The 23,598-nt window shown below is 42.2% G+C and overlaps 1 protein-coding gene across 2 annotated transcripts in view; it reads right to left on the bottom strand.

Moving 5' to 3' along the window:
* The window catches only part of tox2 (TOX high mobility group box family member 2), a 103,258-nt gene extending 83,099 nt beyond the window's left edge, over positions 1–20,159 (bottom strand). For both annotated transcript variants that reach the window (XM_083971413.1, XM_083971414.1), the window contains exon 1: positions 19,942–20,159. In XM_083971413.1, coding sequence (XP_083827539.1) covers positions 19,942–20,034 — 93 coding nt within the window. In that variant the 5' untranslated portion in view covers positions 20,035–20,159. The remainder of the gene's footprint in view (positions 1–19,941) is intronic.
* Positions 20,160–23,598: the final 3,439 nt, after the last annotated feature.

The following is a 23,598-nucleotide window of genomic DNA, read 5'->3' as shown; positions in this document are numbered from 1 at the left end:
TTCAGTTCATATTGGCTTTGCAAGAACTGTGGTGATCGGCTGGAAACCTGGAGAGTGATTTGTACCTTTTGTAAAAGTCCAACTACTTGTTTTTTTTGTGGCAGGAAACATAAATTGTTTTGATACTGCAGCCATTGTGCATATTTTTCCATTTTACAAGAATATCTGCGTCAATCTGCTGAATGAGTCTTTCCACATCAGCTGTTGACTGACATTTGAGTCAAATTGGAGCACGTCGTGTTCCTGTTTAGCCTGCAGCGGGTGTTAAAAGAAGATGTTTATCGCCCATTTTCTCCAAGACATCTGTCCCTTCACGACATTAAACATTTAGAGTAGTTGTGTGTTGTGCTGTTGAGTTTTTGTCTCAACTCAGGAAGTGGAAGCAAAGCTAGCAACCTAGGCTCCTGTGATGTGATTCCCACTGGACCTTACATTTTGTTCATATTATTTCAACACCTGCTGAGTCAACAGTAGCTCCTGCTCAGTGTTGACTTGGTCCTGTACTGTAACAAAGGAGGGGCCTCTAAGCTAATGGATCCAGTTGTGGTGATAACAAATGATTGTTCTGACAAATCCGTGCAAAGGCAGGCAGTTCTTTACCTTGTGCTTTGTACATGAACATGTTATAACTTGAACACACACAACATGGGCTAACATTTGCTAAATCACAGATTTGGGCAAGCTAATGATGCTAATCCCTAACTGGATCACTGGAAGTGAAGTGATATTACCAACAGGAGGCTAAAATCTCTATTAATGAATGCAGTTGGGGAAAAAACTCAATAAAATTTAGATTTCATCAAACAAGTAGGCCTAACACACCACAGGATATAAACTACTGAAAGCCAAATGGCTAGTCAACCATCTGTAAACTCCAGCTGAAACATTACAAAGCAGTTCAGTGAATGTCAAGAAGAGTTTTTGTAATTATAAGTACTGATGTTCACCATTTATGGTGTTAGGGTCACTTTTGACCCCAGTCTTAAATCAGCTGTAAAACACACTAAACAGTTTCTCATCTCTTGGTTACATTGTTAGGCTTCCTTATCCATGAAGAGGTTGGCTTTGCACTTATGATTTCAGTTTTAACTCTAATTATTGTTCTTATCGTTATAACCGGGTCAAAGTTGACCCTAACACCACAAATGTCATCATTTTAACCTGAGCATTTTTAGAAAGTTGTGAAAAAAGTTTTTTTGTTTTATTTTGTTTAAATGGAGGTTCCTGACAAAGTCAAAAAGCCTTGATGCTATAAACAAATTTATGAGGTACTTTTATGCATTTAAAACCTGAAAACGGGTCACCGGTGACCCGAACACAAGAGGAAGGTTAAAACACCAATAAGGCCGGCCTTGATAAGCTCTCAAACCTTCAACGCTGTTGTATTCATTCTGACAGCTGGAAGCCTCCCACCAAAGTCGCAAATCAAGAGCCAGCTTTTCTCCCATGCAGCTCTCGACTTTACAGAAGTCCCCGGTGCAGAATGTGCATTTAGACAATTTAAAGTAACGGGGCTTGAGGAGGTCCTGAGGAGAAGAATGAATGGCAGTTTAATGAATGCCTGGGGAGATATGATATCAGTGACTGGCTCCTTCAGCGCAGCTTTCATCCTATTCATACACCCAGCATGGTCTAAATGCAGGTGGATCGATGCTGGTTAAAAACACTAATGGCACATAAAGGGAGCGCACTTCACTACTGTGTTTCTTTCTCGCCAAGGTCCGATCACTCCTGGACTATTAATGGAATGCTTCTCTCAGTTTATCCAGCCAGCTACAGGTGAAAAGAAAAAGTCTATTGTCTGTATTTTCAAGGCTACCTTTCTTACAAAATGGTGGAATTGACATTCTAGACGAAGAGAGTTTGGCTTCTCATTCACATTTGCAGCAATAAATGTGGTGATACTCGCTCTGATGAGTGCGATGTCATGAACCCAAGACAGTGTACACCTGTACTCGGATCAGATTGTCTATTATATTGCTTTTTTTATGCTTTTTTTTTTTGTACTTTTACTGGGTACATTTATGAATATCAATATTATTTCCCAGTAGGAGGTAAATGGTATTGAATGGTTGCCAGGCTGCTGGAGGGGAGACTGCTCAGCTGACTAAAAGAGCCATTCTCCATTTTATCTCTCAATCAGTGTGTGTTTGTGTGCATGCCATCCTACTAGTGTGTGTGTGTGTGTGTGTTTATGTGCAAATGTGTGTGTTTCATTTTGACGAGGAGCAGAACGAGCCAGAGCTTGCTTTGCTTGCTGCACCACTAGGCCATGTGAAAAAAAAAAGTTCACGTGATGCAGGCAAATACAGCCCGTCTACGGCAGGCAGGATGGAAAGTCTGTAATCAAACCATAAATCAGAAATCACTGAACTGCCATCCACCCACCCCCTCTTTCCCTCTCTCCCTCTTTCTTTCTTTCTTTTCTTTTTTTTTGTTACTACCCTCCTACTCCTCTCTGCAGAGCTCCCTGTATTGCATGTTATGTTACATACAGCCATGCATACCCTGCTCTGGATGGTGGCGAGTAGCAGATCAATGCAGAATGCATTTTCCACATATCAAGGTTTGAATCAGGAGATACATGAAATTGTATAGTGACAGAAAAAAAAATCCAATACTTTCCTTTTAACACATCACTGAGCTTCTTCTATAAGCTCTTTCAGAGAAGCTGCAGTTTGGTAAATTTGACTGGTGGTGTGTATTAAAATATCCGCTCTGAGCAATAAAAAACCATTTCCACACCTTAAACAAACAGCCCTGCAGTCACATGTGTGCATGTTCATGTGTTTTTTTTTTTTTTTGACTGCACACAAACACATGCACTCCATATTTGCCTGGCCATGACTTTCACAGTGAGCCACCTGGTGTGCTGTAATATCAGGAGAACAGTGGGGTCATTGTGAAGGAGCTGTGTGATATCAAGGAGAGTGACCCATTTAGAGCCCAGCCACAGAGCTGACAAGCCTCTGTTATGTCTGGGACATCTGGAAGGCCGGAGCAGCTCACTTCGCCGTACTCATACATACGAGTCAATCCTTTTCTAGGGAGGAGGGAGAGACGTCTGACATGGTCACAGATATTTCACACGCTCACCTATAGGTCCTGTTCAGACGGAAGTGCTATAAAGTGGCGCTGATACTGGCGAGGATCTGTTACAGTACACAGAGAAATATGGACGGGATCCAGACGGTATATGTGGAAGCTCCTCTGGTCATCTTGCAGTGATTTTTACAGAGTTGGAATAAGAGTGCAGAGCGGTGCTATCTGCAGCTCAGCAGAAGTGCTCTGCAAAAAGATCAAGTTATCAAGGAGGAAAAAAAGTTCTATCTCATTATTTAAATGAGAATTACTTTTTCAGCAGCTGATTCAATCCGGTGATGTTCAAAAGGGGGCCCTTCTTTCCATTCTGCAGAATAACTGCAGCGGGAGAAACTGACTGCTTTAAGTAAGAAGTAAGAATTCAAAGAAAAGAAATGTTACCATTCATGTATCACACACAATGCTGCCTAAAACGACAGAGATTTGTCCAATGAAGCTGCAGTGTTGCACATTATATAAACGAATACATGAATGCAATGCATAATGAGAGGCCGAAATGAGCCAAGGAAAGCATACTGAACAAAGCCCCCAGGGAAAGGAAATTATTCAGAATAGACGAGGACACAATTCATAATAATATTGGGAAGGGAAAGTTTTTCCTCTCGTTATTTAAAAACCCATGCTGTAAATGTAAAACCAGAACTAACCTACATGTGGCTTACTTTAGCAGCAAGATAAGGATTTTAAAGGATTTTTTTTTCTCTACTCAGTTCAAAGACTCCCTTTCAGATTATAGCCGGGGGTGAGATGGCTATGATGATATATAAACAAAATACGAGCTAAGCTAATATATATAATAGCTCAAACATGAGCATTTGTGCTTTGTACATTTAACAGTAAAAGCTCTGATTATTCACTCTAAAACAATCCCGCTGTCATTTCACTTTTTGTCGCACAAACAATAATTCTGTATCATGAATTGTAATTCATTTTTTGTATGGAGAGGCAATTGGCTGCAAAGATTGAATCATTGGGCCTTGTTCCTCATTTTCCATGTAATTAAATCAGCTTCTGAAAAAAGAAAAACAGTGTAAGCTGGCATACGATTTAGGGGAAATTAGCATTTTTAATCATAGTACATTACTTTAATAACTCAATAAATCTGTGGCAGCTGGAGCATCTGAAAATGTTGTCACAGCCACTTAGTTCTGCATCTGCAACTAATACAGGCTGATGAGAATCAGCCAGAGAGAGAGAGAGAGAGAGAGTAAGGAGTGTGAGAGAAAAAGAGAGGCAGCAGGGTGAGACAGGGAGGACGAGGATCTGGGGAGATAGAGACAAAAGCGTGGCAGGTGAGACACGGGGATGAGCAGAAGCAGAAAGAAAAGAAACATCAGCGCAGACTTTGGCACAGAGAGGGGCTCGGCACTTGTCTCACCTCTTTCAGTTATTAACGGTTAATCCCCAATTAGCTCATCTGTCACCTCCATGTTGTACATGAGACCTGCTTATACCCTCATGTTGCTTTGTTGCTCGGGTTTGTTTGTGCAGCTTAGCGATAGTAGTTGCCAAATACAATAAACAAGTCTGAGCAACCACAGAAAATACTCGTTTCATTTTTAAGGGATGTCAAGAAGCAGGAATCCCCTCAACACATACCGTATATACCAACCCTGTAACGACCATATATGTCCCTACCCCTTGTGTAGAGCGCCTACAGCAGCAGGAGGGCGTGTGCCGGACACTCGTTGTCATGGTTACTATAATAAACACGCGGTTAAGCTGATGGAACGGTCATGGTTTGGTGAGGTTTTGGCACCAAAACAACTTGGTTTAGGGAAAGGTTGTAGTTTTGGGTTAAAATAAGCACTTTGTTAGCACTGTGAAGGTGGGCCTTCGTTGTCACAGTTACAGTAATAAAACATAATTAAGGTGGCGAAGTGTCATAGAAAAAAACCCATGTGTTAACACCAGTTTCACAGAGGAAATGAAGAGCAGTCTCCTCTGTGAACCGTCCATATTTTGTTGACTCATCCATCCACCTTCGCCTCCTGCGGAGTTTGTCACTCCATATACATCACATGACTTCCTGCTTTGCCACTAGAAGTCACGCAACACCAAACCAACCATAATGATGGGTTTAAATAAGCTACCTCAAACGTATGTAGCCTACTACAAATTAAAACTGATGTTCCAAGCCCTGATCCCACAGAAGTGACAGAGTGGTCCCATCAAAGGAACATTTTTAAATCTAACCGTTTCGCATACAGCACAGCTTTAATATCCTGGAGATACCTTCTTTTTTTGGGACCAAACAACAAACAGTCCTCAGGCATACGTAAAACTATTAACAATCTTCTGCGGAACCTGGACAACACTGGTCATTTGTTCACACAGCTTAAAACTACCCACACTCATACTTAGTGCTACAGTAATCCAGACAAAGCAGGCTGTTCACATGAAAAGTGAGGAAGATGGAAGATGGAAGGTCTACATCTCATCTCCTCCTGACAGTCCATTGGTTTTCTTTGGGGGGGCTGCAAATAACAACATTTTTGTTATCGATCAAGCTGTCAAAAACTACTCTGACCGCTTGTTGGGTCGAGAACCCAAAGATTTTCAAATGAACACAGAAAATCAGCAGCATCTGAGGGCCTGGGAGCAGAAAATATTTGCCATTTTCACACCATAAATGACTCAATCCTCGATAAGAACTGCTGTCCGTTCATATTTTCCTATACTGAAAAACAGCCCTGAAATCCCTAAACCTAACCACTGCCTAATAATACCTTAACCAGACAGCCAGTCATCAAACACTGCATTGACAAACAGCCCACTTTGTAATTAAGTTGTGTGAATTTGCTGAAGTCGACTGTGTGGTGGGAGTTCTGGTGTCTCAGGTAGGACCGCGCTCACTCGGCTGTAATGAAAATAACAGTGAGCGTGAGCAGGTGCGTGAGTACAAATGAGAGTGAGAGCAGGTGTCGTGTCAGCACGTGCATGCCTGGAGAAGAAGACTAGTCGTGGTCTCGGTTTGTGTGAACGTGTGCGCGTGTGTGTATCCCACTTGTAAGCTATAAGCTATTCTACTGATTCTTTTCTTTTCTTTTCTTTTTTTTCACTTGTTAAGTTTGCAGAATTGCTCGAGCTGCCTCGTTCTCTCTCAGTGTGCCAGATAAAGCTCTATCTCTCCATCACCTCTTCCTCTCTGTCAGTCTGTTTGTCTTCTAGCTTTTTTTTGCACAAGTTACAGAGGTGCAATACTGGGAACTTCCATTATCATTTGAGAGCTTAAAGGGATAGTAGCATTTTTTTAAAAGTGGGGTTGTATGATCTACAAATAGTACTTTAATTGCAGTAGAAGACTCTCTGCACTCCTCCCGTTAGCAACGCCAGCCCATAGCCCTGCCCAGAGATTTACAACATACATTGTTGTGAATGGACCCAAAGAAACAGCCTATTTCCATGGCCTAAAAGAGGTTTTACCTGAAAAAAAAAATACACAGTTCCATTGTTCGCTATAATATAATTTTTTCCAGCCCCTCAAAGTGCAGGAAAAACGCAGTTTTCATTTGGAGCTAACCAACTGCTATTTGTAGATCATACCACCCCACTTAAAAAACAATGCTACTATCCCTTTAACAGTGTATATATCCTTAAGCCTGGGGTTCACGCATACACGTTTACTCGCATCAACGTGTACAGTATCTAGCATGGCACTCATGCAAGACGACATTAAAGAGGAAGAAAAAAATTCCACGCCTTATTGAGATGTTGGTTTACATACGATGCACATGAAAGAGCTATGGCACACAATCAATGCCCCGAAGGTGTGCTGGCAATGCGTCCGTGCCCATTCGCTCTATCTCCACAGCTCCATTGAGGAGACGGAGGAGCCTTGTTTCCACTGATACACAGCTCCTTGATTCACTTAGCAGGCTTTGTCATGTGCATGTTTTAGGATTAAGCCTCTGACTGAAAATCAGCCGTCCAGCGTGAGCACACAGAACACGCATGATCCACACAACAGCGCGCCCACAAATCTGCAAACAGCCATTAGCACAACAGTGAGTGGTGGACCCCTACTAATTAGCTCACCATCATCATCATCATCATCATCATCTCACTATGGCTTCCCCGCCTCCATCGCTCCGTGGTTCTGGTTTCAAAGTAAAGTACGCTTTGTCACAGAGGTTATGACAGCGTTACCGCATTGGACACATGAGGATATTTCCATGTGCTCTCTGGGGATGAGCCACGACACAGACACACATACACAAACACACACACACACAGGACTTGTAGTTTCCTCTATCGACTCTTTGACTAACACTAAAATAGCACCCGAAGAGGCTAAGTTGAGTTGACAGGACACGTACAAGAAAAAGCTATTATAACGCCATGCCAGGCTGATTTTGTAAGAACAGGCCGGGTGGGCAGCTCGATACATTTGCAGATCAGGCGACATGTGGATCAGAAGCGGCTGGATTTTTATAGGCCTCCGCAACAAACACACAACAACCTAACAGCTCGCATTTATGCCTCTGAATTCATCTGCAGGTTCCTCTTTCTTTCTCTCTCTCTCTCTGTCTCTCTCATAATACAACTGTTTGGGGCATTTTCACGCTGTTGTGACTGGTCAAAAATTGCTATTATTATTCAGCCAAAACAAATGCCTGAAGAGAAACCATGAAAGTTCCCTTGAATGTAAACAGTCCAATTTTCCAAAAAAGATCTCTCAAACACGCACACACGCACAAAAAAAAAAAAGAAGTCTGCCAACATTTGTTTTCTTTATTGTGGTCCGTGTTGCTCTGAGGTCATTCGAAGAAGAGGAAGATCACTTTGTACTTTGAGCTTGATGAGTGCCAAAACAACCTCAAACGTCATTCGTCGAAAGGAAGGAAGTGGTAACACGGTTGACTTCATATGCTATCTATTTATCTATCTATTAGGTATATGATGGATTATGATACATGTCTTTGTTCGTTGAGCAGTTTTATCAATAGCACAGAACCGTCTTATGTAAACTAAGGCTGTAATTTCAGTGCTGTATCTGGCTGCCTCTTAAAATTCTCCCAGTGTCTGTTAGAGCATTTGCAGGCTTTGAGCTCCCACCACAGATACCTTTTGCTATACGTTGCAATCCCTCAGTGTGTATACTGCAGCAGCCTCTTTACTTTCACCCTTTAATTTTTTTTTTCTTTGTTATGTAGTGCGTCCTTGCATAGAATTCAGTTGGTCATTATTTTCAGATTATAGCGGTAAAGTCTGTTGCATGTCCCAGTGTGGGTTGGTTACTTTGCGGTGGAGCAGAGAAGCCGGTGAAAGATTCACACACACACACACTCTATATGGTCTTGTGCTGTTTCATATGTAGACTGGGAGCAACAACTGGGGTTTACACAGGACTATATATAAACATCATCACAAAGTCTGTGTCTGCACCGTGGCCTAGTGGTTTCTGATATGGCACAGTCAGTGTAATGGCAGAGAAGCCAATTTACAGTTTATAACTCAACCACACATCAATAATAGGAAAAAAATAGATTACAGTAAATCCATGGTTCAAAAGCTGCATACCTTTGAAATGTCAAAGGGGAAACCACAACGGATAACTCATCTCAAAACTCATTTCAACTGCACAATGCAAGCTGTATTGCAAATATTCAACAGCCTACTGTTCCCTCCAGGTATTTTTCAGCAAAACACTCTATACATTTTCATTTGAGATGAGAAGAAAAGGAATGTATTTTTTTTTCTCACTGGCTACCAGCCAAACCAATTTAATTACATTCCAAATGGGCACAATCTCCACATAGCAACCAGCCCGTGTTTTATTTCTCAAACTTCAACAACCTCCTTGACTTTCTCTGAGTAATTGAAATCTTCCACTCTTCCACCCTCGTCATTATGCGGAGCAGCAGAAAGCACAACAAACCAAACCAAAGGGAACAAGGAGATCTGGCTCTCAGAATGAGCTGCTTTAGCCAATTTGTAACTTCATCAGCACGTCTTGATACAATTTCTCTGAAGTCAATTAAAAGAATATTAGGTGGTGTATACCTAGTAAAGCACTGACGCCTTTCTGCTGCCAAAAAGCTGGTGATTACCCACGGCTGGTGTCAGCAAAATCCTGTCAGAGTCTGATGAGAGGTCACCACTTTTCATTTTGGATTAATTCTTGCCTCGAGCCACGTACAATAAAAAAAAGAAAGAAAGAATAAAAAGAGAAACCCGCAGAAACAAATCTTTTGATGTGAAAATATTCATTCCATACTTATGAGACTGTGAAAACGCTGCTGCATCGGAACGATATCAAACTTTGCAAACAACTGTCTGCTGTGCCAAGAGGTAACGTTCCTCAGCGCTAACAAGCAGAATTGCCGTAATTAAGAACACAACTCCAGATAACACCACAATTTGGATCAAAAATAAATAAGATGTTTCCCATTCTGAAATGTTTCTAATGGTTTGTTTAACATCCACATCATTACACGGATAGCAAATATTTCCAATTAATGTTTCAGTCCTTGATAAAACATCAAAAGACCTTTAAAAGAGCTTACTCGCAAATCCTTTAAAGTCTTGCAGGCGTTTTTTTTTTTTTTTTTTTTCTTTACTGCAAAGACAAACTATAATCTGAGAGAGGTCCTCCCATCTACCCGGTGGGTAATTATGGGATGGCAGGCAAATAAATCATCCATCCAGACTGGCAGGAGTGTGGATGTCTCTATACAGCTCAGTCTAAGGTCTTGAGGTGACCAAAGTACCAGGCATGGTATCAGTCACACACTGCTGCCTTTTTGCTTTTCTGTGATCAACAGCCACAGAATGAAATCCTACCAAAAGGTGATCTCACTATGTACATAGAATAAAAACAACAACTAAAAAACTCTTAATAAATAAAAACAGGAGCCTGGTTAAGTTTTAAATAATTATCCCATATTTTGGGGCACACATCCACCTCTCTCTCTGTCTCTCTCCCTCTGTCACTGAACCTGTCTGAGAGCCCGGCCACATGCCAGTGCCTTTGTGTCAAAGATTAAGTGAAACCAGGAGAGCCAGCAATGCTGTGTTTGCACAGCGAACACACTCAGTTTTCAGCTGCACCAACACATCACATACCAATCAACATACTGAGGGGCTGAAACAGAGGAGTCACGTTTTATAAAGACACAACATTGTTGAGAAATAAAAATTATTAAAGCACAATACCAAGCACCTGTGCACATTATTGAAGAAATATTCAGCGTAGGTGTTTGTAGAGTTTAAAAACAAACATGTGAGAAGATGGCAAATTACACCGAGCACTGATATGCAAAGAAGAAGACATTTAAGTATAGGGTGCAGGTCTTCTATAAGATTAAGTGTTCTCATTTGACTGGGAAACAAACACAGACTATCAACACACAGAGAGAGAATGGAATTCTTGGAAAGTGAGGCAAAGCTACAATGAAAATATTATGAACAAAGCCCAAAAGTGCCAGAGGTGGTTTACTAGACTGAGGCAAAAAGGGGCCCGGGGGCACTGTGGGTTTGCAGTGATAGGGAGGGGAGTCACACACATACTTGGCTCAGAGAGGCACCGAGACAAACAGCACATGGCAGAGGACCAATCCGTGGTGGCCTCAGCAGCTAACTAACATCCTGAAGTGACTCCATTGACAGAAACGCCACACAGATCACAGGCCGCACGTGTTTAGTTACGTTTTAATGTCAGTGATTTATCTGACGTCAGTGATGTCACTCTGTTCCTGTCCTACTGACTGAGAGGTTGTCGTTTTATTTTGTTTTTTTAAATCTGTTTTAAAGGTACATTGTGTAGGAATTACTCCATCTAGCGCTGCGGTTGTATATCGCAAGTAACTCAATCGTATTTTTCATGCTGCATTCACGTGAAATTGGGCAGACGGCAGACGGACGACAGCCGCTGCACGTAACGGCATAAACAAGCCTCTATGTAAACAAGTGGTCCGTCAGCACGAGGCAAAACAATACATATGACAATATGTTGTCATGGCGATGTGGTATTGTTTACCTGACCCACGTTTTACCGGCTTTCTCTCGACTTCTGTGACTAAAATGACATCTGGTTTGTTAGCGACGGCCGTCTGCCCAACTGCAGGTGAATGCAGCATCAGTGTCACTGCGTTACCGCGGTGACTTTTCACAGACGCCACCTCCACCTGAGCCGACAGCTCCGGTGTCTCCGCTGAGTTTCCGTGGTTTCCTACCGTCACGCTGCCACTGAACGTAAAAACATGGAGACACCACATGGCAGCAGCACCGAGCTTACCCGCTCCATGTAGATATGAATGATATGAACGGCTAATTCAGAGCTGAAAGGAACACTTTACTTTGTTGATGGGGTTGATGATTACTGATTAATGAAAAACATACTTTTGAACCAAATAATCGATTTTCGTGAATTAGATAACAGGAGAAGTTACACAATGTCCCTTTAAAGTCACATGAAAATTACAGAAGGAAGCGCCTAGATGTGTGAAACTAAAAACAGTAAAACAAATAAAGCTTACTTATCTTTCTAATCACACATCTTGCTAATACACCCGTCTCAACCAAAAATAATGACTGTAATCGCACTCACAGTTTATTGAGTGTGTTAAATGTGATCTCCAACTGCTACATCTGAAAACATTCATTTTCTATCCAAGCAGTATTCGCTACAGTGGTGGGTTCAGGAGTGCTGCTGCTGCTGCTGCACAACAACAACAACATCAACAATGTGAAAGAATTTTTGTGGTCACATGTGTTTATTTATACCACGAGCAAGTGCGGACCTGCTCACATCTGCATGTACAGTACAGAATGCATGCATCTACCTGCACGTATCCAAGCATGTGTAGCTACTCAGTGGGCCCATGGTCTGTGAGCGTAGACCTGAACCAGTCATCTCCAGTTCTATTTGCACAGGACATGCCTCAGGAAGCTAAGACAACTGTTCGTGTTTGCCCAGGCTTGCGAACCCCTCTTAATACACCCAACAGCTGCATTCTTCGACAGCACACACACTATGTTTATCAATGTTTTTATACATTCGTCCTATGGAATCTGTTGGATCACGCAATCCGTGCAGACCCTCTCTCCGACGTAACACCCATTAGGAGAGGAGCCAGGGGATTGAAATGCCAACAAATAAACCACATGCCATGTTGCTCCTCTGACAGGCAAATTTCCCCCGCGCATCTTATAATACAATCTTAGACTCTATATAACCTGCACCTGGATCAGGTGTCAGTCTTTAAATTCAAACGTAATTCTTCAGAATGGGAGAGTAAAAAGACAATTCTGATGATGAGTTTCCCAATCATTCATCCCGATGGGAAACACTGTCCCCTCCCAGAACAGATACGATCATTGGAGTTCACAACCTGCCAAAACTTCCACACTCTTGACCTGTCAAGGTGCCTCAAAATCACCCCCCCCCCCCCCCCTCCCTCCCTCCCTCTCCTTCACTCCTTCCTCTCCTTAGTGTTTCATTTCCTGTGCAAAGACTAAACGGCAGCCTCACACCATTTCACGTAGAGCCTTTAACTGAAAAGAAAAATCATGATAGCGCTGAAAAACAGAGGCCATAATACGCCGCTCCCAGAGAGCTGAAATGAAAAACAAATTGTTGGACGCACTGTGAGATCTTAGCAGAGTGGCGAGTGTGAAAGTGAGAGATGATGAGCTCCGTCTGTGCTTGTTTAAAATGTTGATATGGTTTTCTCATACAATGATTACGCTAATTTATGTACCAAAGCCTGGTATACACAAATCTGCCAAGGCCAATAACTGTACTCATAATCTCCTGCATCTAGAAGAATCACTTTGTGGTCTCCTTGTTTATGAATGAAATGAAGCAATTATCCTAATGAAGATCAGCTTTTCTTGCACTTGCTGGAGGAATTGTAGCATTTAAACACTACGGAAAATGTTTTGTCTTTGTCGGCCGCGTGTTGCCGTGGAAGATGAAGTGATCATGAAGCAACAGGAACAACAATGATGTTGCTCTGTAATAATTAAGGACATGTAGTTCGCAGTAGGGATACCGAAACTGTTGCAAAAAAAAAAAAAAAAAAAAAAGATCTGCGCACTTCCTGACCTACAGTCTAAACCACATGCATGTGGATGATGCTAAATGTCAGCAACAACAATACGTTTGGCGAACCAAATATATAAAGTTACATAACAGAAGGTCACAGCAGCTTGAATATTTAATATTCTTGTTGTTATAATTTTAAAAAAAAGCAGCAACTGTGCAAAAGTTTAATGTAATTGTCTCTATTAAATCATGATATACTGTTTTTTTTATTATATACTTAACAACGCTGAATTTATTACAGTTTATTATATCTTGTGCTAATAGAAAGAAGAAAAGAAGGACAGTGAATGTGCTTTGATATGCTACATTTGAAGCACATTGAAATACAGTCAGTTTCATCCTCTCATCAGCAGGCAGAGCCAAGAACAGAGCACAGAAATGGTTAAATAAATCACATGAAGCAGATGCCCCCCTCTCTCTCTCTCACTCTCCTCTCTCTTTCTCTCTCTCTCTCTCTCTCTCTCTCTCTCTCTCTCTCTCTCTCTCTCTCTCTCTCTCTCTCTCTCTAACACACACACATTCTTTAGTGAAATCCATCAATCAGCATTTCATGCAGTTTGGGCTTGAACCACACCAAATGCACTAAAACAATAAACGTCTGTCTTTCAAGTCGCTATCTGGACTGGAACACATCTGGTGGCAAGGCTCATTTTGGTTTCCACATCGTTGAATGACATTACAGACTCAATGGCGAGCTGAAAAATAAAGTACCCCTAAAAATCTCTCTCTATTTTCCCTCCATCTACGGCCTCTCTCTTTATTTCTTCCCCTCTCTCTCTCTCTCTCTCTCTCTCTCTCTACACACACACCCAAATCTACTTCCCCCTCCCTGCACTAACCAGCTAACCTCTCAAATGCTATTCCACCACCCCATCCCCCAACCAATCAAGAACTGAATATAAAACAGCACAAGGAAACTGGGCTGAGGAAGGAGGCGGTAGAAGAGAGGGGGGTGGGGGTTGGGGGTTGGGGATGGGGGTGGTGGTGGGGGCAGACAGACATGGAGAGAGAGAAGGAGACAGACAGGCAGTCAAGGCTATTGCTACTGAGGAACCAGTGGCCTCTTGAGGTGAAGACAGTCTAAAACGCTTTGGCACATTGGACTCCTTTACACAAATTGAGGGGATGAAACACACACCCAGCATCCAGCTGAGGAGCCAAGAGTCAAGCCTGACTGCAGTATTTGGGTTTCAAGGGGCAGTGACGATAATTAGGGTTAATGTGATTTAATGAGGGGCACGAGCCGGGGCCAGAGCCGGGGCCGCTTCGATTCCCAATCAACGTCAAAATTGGAATTACTCTGACGTCTCTGTGATACGGCGAGGAGGGGAGGGGGGTTACAGTTTGCCGTTCGTGTCACCACCACGCCTGAAAAAAAAACCATCCCAAAAAGCAGTCCGGTGATTTCTTTTAATAAGCCGACTTACTGGCTGATAGATTACAGCGTGATAGCAGCATAGAAATGATTTGGATCGGAGCAGTATATCACAAAAGTATATTGGGAAGAGTTTTAAAAAATGCACTGTCATGACTGAATTCTTTGCAGTTAATGCAATCAATCACCGACATAAATAGCCTGTTTCTATGGACTGAGGTGATTAAGTAGCTAACCAGGCAGGATAAACTATACTATCTATTTTCAGCCATACATGACTTATGACCCTCTTAACACCTCTAGTAGCTCTGAGTCATGTCTGGACTAGATTATAAAGTGCAGAGCAGAGCAACGGCGAGTGCAGCAGAGTCGAGAGTTGAGTCTTTGTCACCTTCACCATCCTGTAGGTTAAACTGAAGTCCACGGTGGTAAATCCCTGTTATGGACGGTTGCTGTATCCATTCACCTGTTCTCTAAACAGCCATTTGCTGTCCTTAAAATACCTCCTGACACCTCAAGTAGATGTAGCTGCAGAACAGAAACTACAGTATCATTGATGTGGTGGTGCCAGTGTCGGGCTCTTTCTCCCCCCTTATGTTGTAACTGCGCTGTAACACAGGTGAATAACATGAACACTTGCGAATGTGGCTCACTCAATCATCAATCTGATTCAGATGAGAGGTGCACTCAACACGGGCCTGTATACTTCCATGCTTTTCTTCTTTTTCATACCAGCGATCAAAACAGAAAATCTTCATAAATAGTGCAGTTTTCTCCCACTGTAATGGTCTATGCACCAAACACAATCTAAGCCCTGCTGCTCCAGAGAATAACACTGTAGCTACTTATCATTAACTCAAAGACACAATCAGCCCCAGGCGATCCGGCTTCCCTCCATAACCTTTTGACATTGCTGCTGGGAAGGTAAATGAGAGAAGAAGTTAGATGCAGAGAGGGAGGGAGAGAGAGAAAAGAGGGAGGGAGGGGGGGGAGCAGAAAGACTTGATTATGAATAGTGCCAGGAAGTGGTTGAACCAAAACAAAACAAAAAAACGTGAAAAACTAGACTGTTTTAATTTATTCCTTCTAAAAACAGAAAATAATGTTCATTCCACAACTCCGTATACCACGTTATCTATTATCTGCTCACCGTTAACCGACTGGAACGGCCTTAGAACAATAAACTCGCCACTTTTGAGTATTCCCAGTTCCACCAGCTTTATATGCATGTGCTTTTCCCCCTCTGGTGTGTGCATTTTGAGTCATGCATGGGTTAACATTTTCCCAGTGAGAACGGTTGGGATATTGCAACTCGGACTGGCCAGTCAGCAGAATGTTATGAATGGGCACAATGAAAAACCCCAAGTCCACGCTGTCGACCCAAGAATGCTTGCCTCCATGTAATTAACTTCTCTCTGTGTACAGAATGAGGTACTGCTGGAATAACTCGTCTTTTTCTGTTTCTATTACCATCATGTTTTGAAGAGAGAGAGAGAGAGAGAAAAAAAACATTCTGAGAATTCAACATGGAAAATATTTTTGCCTGTCCATACTTTGAAGTATCCCATGACTAATACAGTGATTTGGATAGCAGTGGAAATGGAATGGACCTCTTGGGGAGGGGGTGCTCTTCAAAAAAAAAATCCTCATTGCTTGCTACGTGTAGTCATGTAGTAGACGTACAATGAGGCAAAGTGTAACACATGTGGGAGAAACCTGGATCAATGTATAAATGAGGGTTATCCTGTTAACACATGTTTCATACATCTTGCCTCAAGGTATATTAGCAATTAGGAATGCGCAGCACACACATAGGCACTTTGCACGCATACAATCCTGAAACAGTAACGCTTTGATTGAGATATCACTTCTGTAAGTACACGCACTGCACAAACAAAACTGTATCAATAAGACGTTTGCTGCGCACTGCGGTGAAAACAGCTCCGGCATATATAAATAACGTACAGTGAGTTGGAACAGACTGCAACTATGTAAAGAATAACATCTGCTAACCATTGGATTATAAACCTACAGTATAACTACAGTATAATTACACGAGAGCCTCTCTCTTGGGCACTGTGCTGTTAGAGGGAAGAGGGATGAGGAGAAAGTGGAACAGCTACAGTAATCTATCCAACTTCATTTCACCGGAGTGATTCTGCCCGGGGGTATGCACAAGTCATAATGCATTTGACAAATAGTCTCCCGCTAAAACAGGCATTTGCGAAGAAGTGGCCTTCAGCGCTGGTATACGCAGCTGAGTGTACGCTGAACAAACAAGCCTCCCACTCAGCCAGGAAAGATACAGAGAGGCTTCAAAAAGATTAGGAGAAATCTTGGGCGAAAAGTAAAGATGACTCACGGTGATTGTGCAAGTGCAGGACAATGCAAGTTGGCTGGAGTTGAGAAGAGCAACAGAGCCGTGGGGTTCATACCAAAATACAAATCAATGCGTTTCTCATGTGTTGTTCTTTGCATTGTTCTGAGATGTGGATGCTCAGGTTGTTTTATCAAGGAATTTACAATGAAATGTAGAAAAGCACAATGGCATTTTTTGTCTTGTCTCATTATCTTCTCATCATTTTTCTTTTAATCATGAATGAGACTTTGCTTTGAAAAACAGAAATCAAAGCATCGCTTTTTGATTGTAGATATTTAATGATCGTTACCCATTATGTATGTTGTTGTTGCTTCATATCTAATTGCAGAGAAACCAGCACCTAAATTCAAAGGTCAAGTGCATTCATAGATTTGTGCTTATTGACTTATTCTGTCAGTGGGATCCATATTCCTGGCATGCATCAATCAATCATCAGCCTCGATGTGGCCGATCAGCTCGGACTGACTTCAGCTTACGCATTCTTTACGTTCTTCAATTTTTAACCCCTTCAGGTAGAGAACAGAATGAATACAGGTCCGAGTATATCTACACACGTATATACAGCTATTCTCACAAAGCCCAACAGTCCCTCTCAGAAAATAGATGTGTTTAGACTTTACACCACTTGAACAGGAAGTATTGGGCTTTTTATATGGACTGTCCCACTTAGTATTATGTTCACTTCCTGGTCGGTTTGTTTGGTACTGTACGTTAATGCATAATGACTGAGTTTCACTTTTACATACTGTAAGGGGACGGTTCTATTACGTGTACATATAGAAAAAACTGTCATTGTTGCTTGTGACCGTACATTGTGTAAAAATAAAATGGCATGAACAGAATAGCTGTAATCACCCATATAATAGTTGTGACATAAAAAAGAACTTGTTTTGTATCATCTTTCCAAACTGCACTCTGAACACCTGCAGGAGAAACAGTATTAGACCACTGCCGAGCTGTTGGCACAGTGCTATTCCAGGGGGTCAACTCCCATTATGCTCTTGAAATGAACCTGCCATTAGGATGAACTATTGCCAAAATGTCATACATATCCCCTCTATCACTATTCAACAGTTATGTGTAGCAGCAGCAGCAGCACACTACAGATAATGTGTCACTTTACATCTTAGTCACAGCTGTTACTTTAGTAATGACAATGTTATACGAGTCTGCCCTTGAAACCTAAACCAGCTTCTTACCAGGCCAACAACCTCTATACGCTCGCTGAATCATGATAACTAGTACAGTTCATTGTGTTAACACTGCAAAGACCCGGGACAACAGGGTCCCAGTCAGACAGAGCCAGGTCCCATTGTGATCTTAAATATACATCTGCAGCTGCTGTGTGTGTGTGTGTGTGTGTGTGTGTGAGGAAAGAAACAAGCGTATATGTGATTATGAGTGTGGGGGGAGGTTGTGCATGTGCAGCTGACACCGTGTGCACACGCATGTATATACATACAGGTGACTGTGTGTATGCACAGGAGGCGATTAACAATTCAAATATTGTACTGTGTTATAATGTTTCACTTTGTCATCAGCAAATGTTAACTGCCTGCTGGCCTCTCTCCAGGTGCTAAGGCAAGCAAACCTATTTGAGTGGCTGTGGGTATAATGTCTCCTTCTCACTGTGCCCAGTAGTTACTGACAGATGTTTACACAATGTTGTATTTTGACCACTGAACGAGAAACTACCACCTTGTTTCAAGGTGTATCATTTGCAAGTATCATTTGTCTAAAACCTTTTTTTTTTAAATCAGTAAAGCAAAGAGTCAGCATGAAAAGTGTGGAACAGACAGAGGAAAGTGATCACTTTCCAGGTGGCCCCATGAAATTTAACAGAAATATCAATAAGTGACTAGTTCAGGAAACTTGGCATTATTTAAACTGCTCCTTCCAATAGAAGTTTATATGTTACAATATATCCATGACACATTTACGAGTTAACCAATCAAAGTCTCTGAGGTTACTGTAATATTTTGTGCGTAAAACGTTTTGCTATCAACACAAAAAGAATACCAAACTTCAGTATTTCAATGTTTTCTAATTTAAAACTATCCTTTTATACGCTCCTGATAAATGATCAATTCCTGGATAAAAGTTATCCTGTGATGAGATTGGATGTATGCGCAAAAAAGGTGTTGAGAGCCAACAATTTCAGAATATGCATCTGTGCAGTTTTCATGGAAAGGCATTATATATAATGGAGCATTGAGACTAAATAACACAAACGAATGGAGACTGGTCAGTCTCAGGACGCGTTTTATGTTCCGGCTCAGAGCATCACAAATAGCCCCGACACGTAACGTCACATTTAGACGTAATCTTGATAATTGTTTATCGGACAAATTGTGCATTTACCCATGTGGGAACCCGTGTGAGGCAGATAAGAGCCATGTGTTTCCGCTCTTAGGTCGGAAAGATTTAAACTGCAAAGGGGACAATTTGCTGCTCCACATACTACCATTAAAAGAAAAAAAAAAGAAATTCAATGTGAGTCCAGTTTGTTTCAAAGCGAGGAGCTTTTCGCCGGCGCTGCTTGTGCTGCACGCTGGAGAGAACTGCTGCGCGCTCCAACTCTGCGTACAGGACAGCCACAGCACGGCGTGGCATGGCGAGGATTTATCCAGGTGAGCACTCCAATTAAAACTAAACACACAAAGAGAGCGAGAGAGGAGGGAAAAAAACCGCGTGCACGTGCTCGGAGCAGGTGTCTCGCGTGGCTTTCCGCAGACTTTAATATGACAACGTGCAAATCACAGGAAAGCGACAAAAGTTGAAGCCACGAAATCAGCCACGTCCACTCGTGTCACACACTCCTTCATCCCCGGGGGGAGCGGAAAGTGCAGCACTGGCCACTATAACGAGGGGTGGTGGGGGGTAGGTGGGGGGGCACCATGTGTAACCAAAGTACTTGTGCGCGCGTCGTTCATCATCACCATCATCACTATCACCATCAACATCATCATCATCATCATCATCAGGCTGCACATCTGACCCACAGTAAGCGCGTGAAGTAGAGATCATAGTTACCTTGTTGGAGTGGTAATAGTCCAAACCGGAGTCAGTCGGTAACGTACATGAACCCACGCTTGAAGGGGGAGCTGGATAAAATCTGACGTCCATCTCAGAGTCCGCAAGACTGACGGCATGAAAGCGTAGCTCCAAAAAACCTGTGCGACTTCTCTCTCTCTCTTTCTCTCTCTCTCTCTCGCTCGCTCTCTTTCGCTCTCTCTCTCTCTCTCTTTCTCTCCTGCACACACACACACACTCGCACACTGTCTATCCGTATCTTTTTCTCTTGTGTATCAAACCCGAACACAAGAGAAAAAAAGTAGAAGTAGTAGTAGGAGAAGAGTCTCTCCGGTCGTTCACTCTTCACGTCCGTTCACTTTAACCGTATCTGGAGGTTGAGCGCGGTGATGCTCTGATATAACATCCCTATAAAGTTCACTTGGAGAAAGAAGTGGGGGAGGAGGGGGAGCGAGCCTCCTCCTCGCAGAATAATACCAAAAAAAAGAGAGCAACAATGAATGAATGTGTCGCTTGAAGTATAGTTTTGTTAAGCCGGTGCTGCGGGGTAAAGACCGCACGGGTGATCTTGTCGACGGTTTCTCCAGCTCAAAAAAAAAAAGAACCGCCCGTGCTCCGTTCCTGGTTTCCAGACGCGCTGTAGCTTTGTCAAGTGGGAGCGCTCAGATCCATCCATGTGTTCCCGTCCACACGGCGGCGACGGCGGCGGCCGCTGCTGCTGGGCTGCGACCTCTACCGGCCACAGGGGGAACAAGCCGGGGGGGGGAAGGGGAAGGGGGAGAAGAGGGTCAGTAGTGGGGTTGGGGGGTGGACTGACAGGGAGGGAGTCCTCCCCAAACTGAGTTCAGGTTACCTCTCCACTGCATGGCGGGATAGAGGACGTGTCTGCGTGGACGTGACAATATTACAAACCTACATTTTACCTGCAGTTAAAATAAGTCCTGGTTGAGTCTAATGAGTCTGACTTCAACATAAACAGTTTCTGATACAAAAAAAGTAACTGATAAAATATATATGCAGTAGGCTATATATATGCAGCCTGGTGCCTATGCTTCACTTTATGTTGTTGGTAAATAATGTGGTTGTAAAAGTAGTGGGCTAAAGTTAAATTATTTTGTATGCACTAATTCAAGGGTCAGAGCTATAAAGAGACATTTTACTTTTATATTTCATTAGATACATTTTTTTTTGTTAGAACCACAATTGATAAATATATATTTAAGTGAATAATGAATAGCTTTTGTTAAAGATAACTTTCTTTGCCCAGTAAATGAAAATCATGTTGGAACCAGCATTGTCTCCTCTCTTGCAGTGCCAGAATCTCACCTACTTTTAACCTCAGACTGTCACAATGATGGATCAGATGTCAGACTGCCTCATTCTTTCAGTTTTAACCTGAATATACAAGACATATTTGATTTTCCCAACGATCAACGTATACCGAACCGAACAGAAACCCGTGACCACAAAACCGTGAACCGAACCAAACTGTGGATTTTGTGAACCGTTCCACCCCTAATATATATACGTATCTAACAACTAGTAAAAATGAGGAAGAGATCTCCTCTGATTTGTAATTTTATTTATAACAAATTATCACACTGGAAAAAACACACCATTACAAATAAAACACATCAAGGAATGTGATATGATTATGGTGAAACCACATTTGACAATTCAATGTACTGCTGAGTAGTTTAATCTATAACTTTGCACCACATGTTATGAGCTTATAATATGTTACGCATGTACAATCATTTGCAAAATAGCGAATAAGGCAGTAGTGTAGATTTCCTGTAGAAATGCTGGACTAATAACTAATGAAGACTAATAAATACGTGAGACTGAGTAAAAAGTAGCTACTTAGTTACACTGCACCTGCACCACAGGTCGATAATCACATGTTGTTTAATGTTACTTAGCATGGAATTAATCCTACCAGTCAAGATTTGACTGTGTCCAAATATGAGTGGTGCTGTGTGTGTCAGGAGGGCTTTTATGCAAATGCGTATAAATGTAAAACATTTCCTTTTAATGCAATGCAGCGTTTGAATATTCAACTGGAACCATCCATTCAATGTAAACATCATATAGCTTCAGCTCAGGAAAAAGAAATCTGATAAATAATAGATTTTGTTGTGTGGTTATATAATGTGAAAATATATTTTTGTATCTCTGCAGCTCCAAAATGTATGCGGTGAAAATCAAATCCTGTTCTTATTGTCATATTTTTGCTTTTATTTCTCCCTGGACTGTCATGGACATCCACTGACACAGTGTCTTTTTTACATAATGTCTAACATGAAAGTCAGTGCAGCATGAACCCTTGTTGGTGAGCATTGTAAAGCAACACAATAGAGGTTATTGGCGAAAAGATAAATATTAATTGCCTCTAAACATTAGGAAAATACAATACCAACATAATTAAAGTCATAAATTGCTCAGTGAGCTTCTCTGTTACTCCACTAACACAGCCACACCTATTTCAGACAGCTTCTTTATTCACTTTATCTTATTTTGAGGCCTGTCTGCAAAGCCAGTAGGTGATGGAATATCACATTGCTTCTGTGCTCCAGCTTTGACCCTTGGCACACACAAACACAAACAGACACGCACATATTCACACACACACACATACACACACAATCACAATCCACACATACCTGGACAAACGCGAAACATACTCACACAGCGGTGCACACAACAGGATGTAAACACAGAACAATGTCCAGCCCCAGAGCTTCAAATAAGTTCAGAAAGGAAAAATAACCTCGCTCACGGCCAAACGTGGATCACACTGTTTTCAAGAATGAGGTCTAGTGGTGTTATGTGCTCACGCATAAGTGTCAGAAAGTGTCATTAATGTGTTTTTTCGTGACACCGAGCGGCATGTAACCTGAGTAATATATTCCTAATGTGGATATTTTTATATTTCCCTTCATTTGTTGGTTGTGTTGGACTTTTTTTTCTCTCTTTTTTTTTTTTTGTACAAATGTTTGTGTTAACCAAGCTGCATCACAGTGGGTGACTTGTTGGCCCCCTCAGGACTGTGCCTATGTCTACATAGCTATTGCACAGCATGGTGGTTTTCGGCCCTGGGGTGATAGGCTGCTTTAATACCAGGCACAGATGGGTCGCACTGTGGGCTCGCTGTGGCGGTCTGCCATCAGCTGCCAGCTCAGGCTGTCCTGACTCCAAGCTCATAAGGTTAACTGTCACAAGGATACAGATTTCTTTCTCATTCTGTACCTCTGTGTCGCTGTCTGTCTGATTCCTCTCTGCCCGTCCTCTCTCCCTGTCACTTCTTCACTCCAGTCCCTGTTATAGCAGAGGATACAGTACACAGGGGTGTCTGGCATGAGTCGACCCATGGCTTCATGGGAAAGGAATGTGTGTAGTTTTTGTGTTGCAGCCGTGCGTTAACACCAAGTATCAGCCAGACAGACAGAGAGGGAATTACGCCACGGAGGAGGGAAAATGAGTGATTTTTTTCAACATATACGTATATATATTAAACAAAAAGGTGAGGTGGAAGAAAAGTCATAAATGGAAATAAATGATGAGACTGTGGTGGAGGGTGGAACTAGTTGTGGGGTGGAGGGGCAGACAAAGAAGGGACTCTGACTGGTGTAATATGTAAATAAAGGGGGGAGATGA

Source organism: Trachurus trachurus (assembly GCF_905171665.1).
Source record: "Trachurus trachurus genome assembly, chromosome: 5".
Classification (NCBI taxonomy): Eukaryota; Metazoa; Chordata; class Actinopteri; order Carangiformes; family Carangidae; genus Trachurus; species Trachurus trachurus.
Note: the sequence above shows the minus strand (reverse complement) of the source record. Positions and strands in the feature narration are given on the sequence as shown.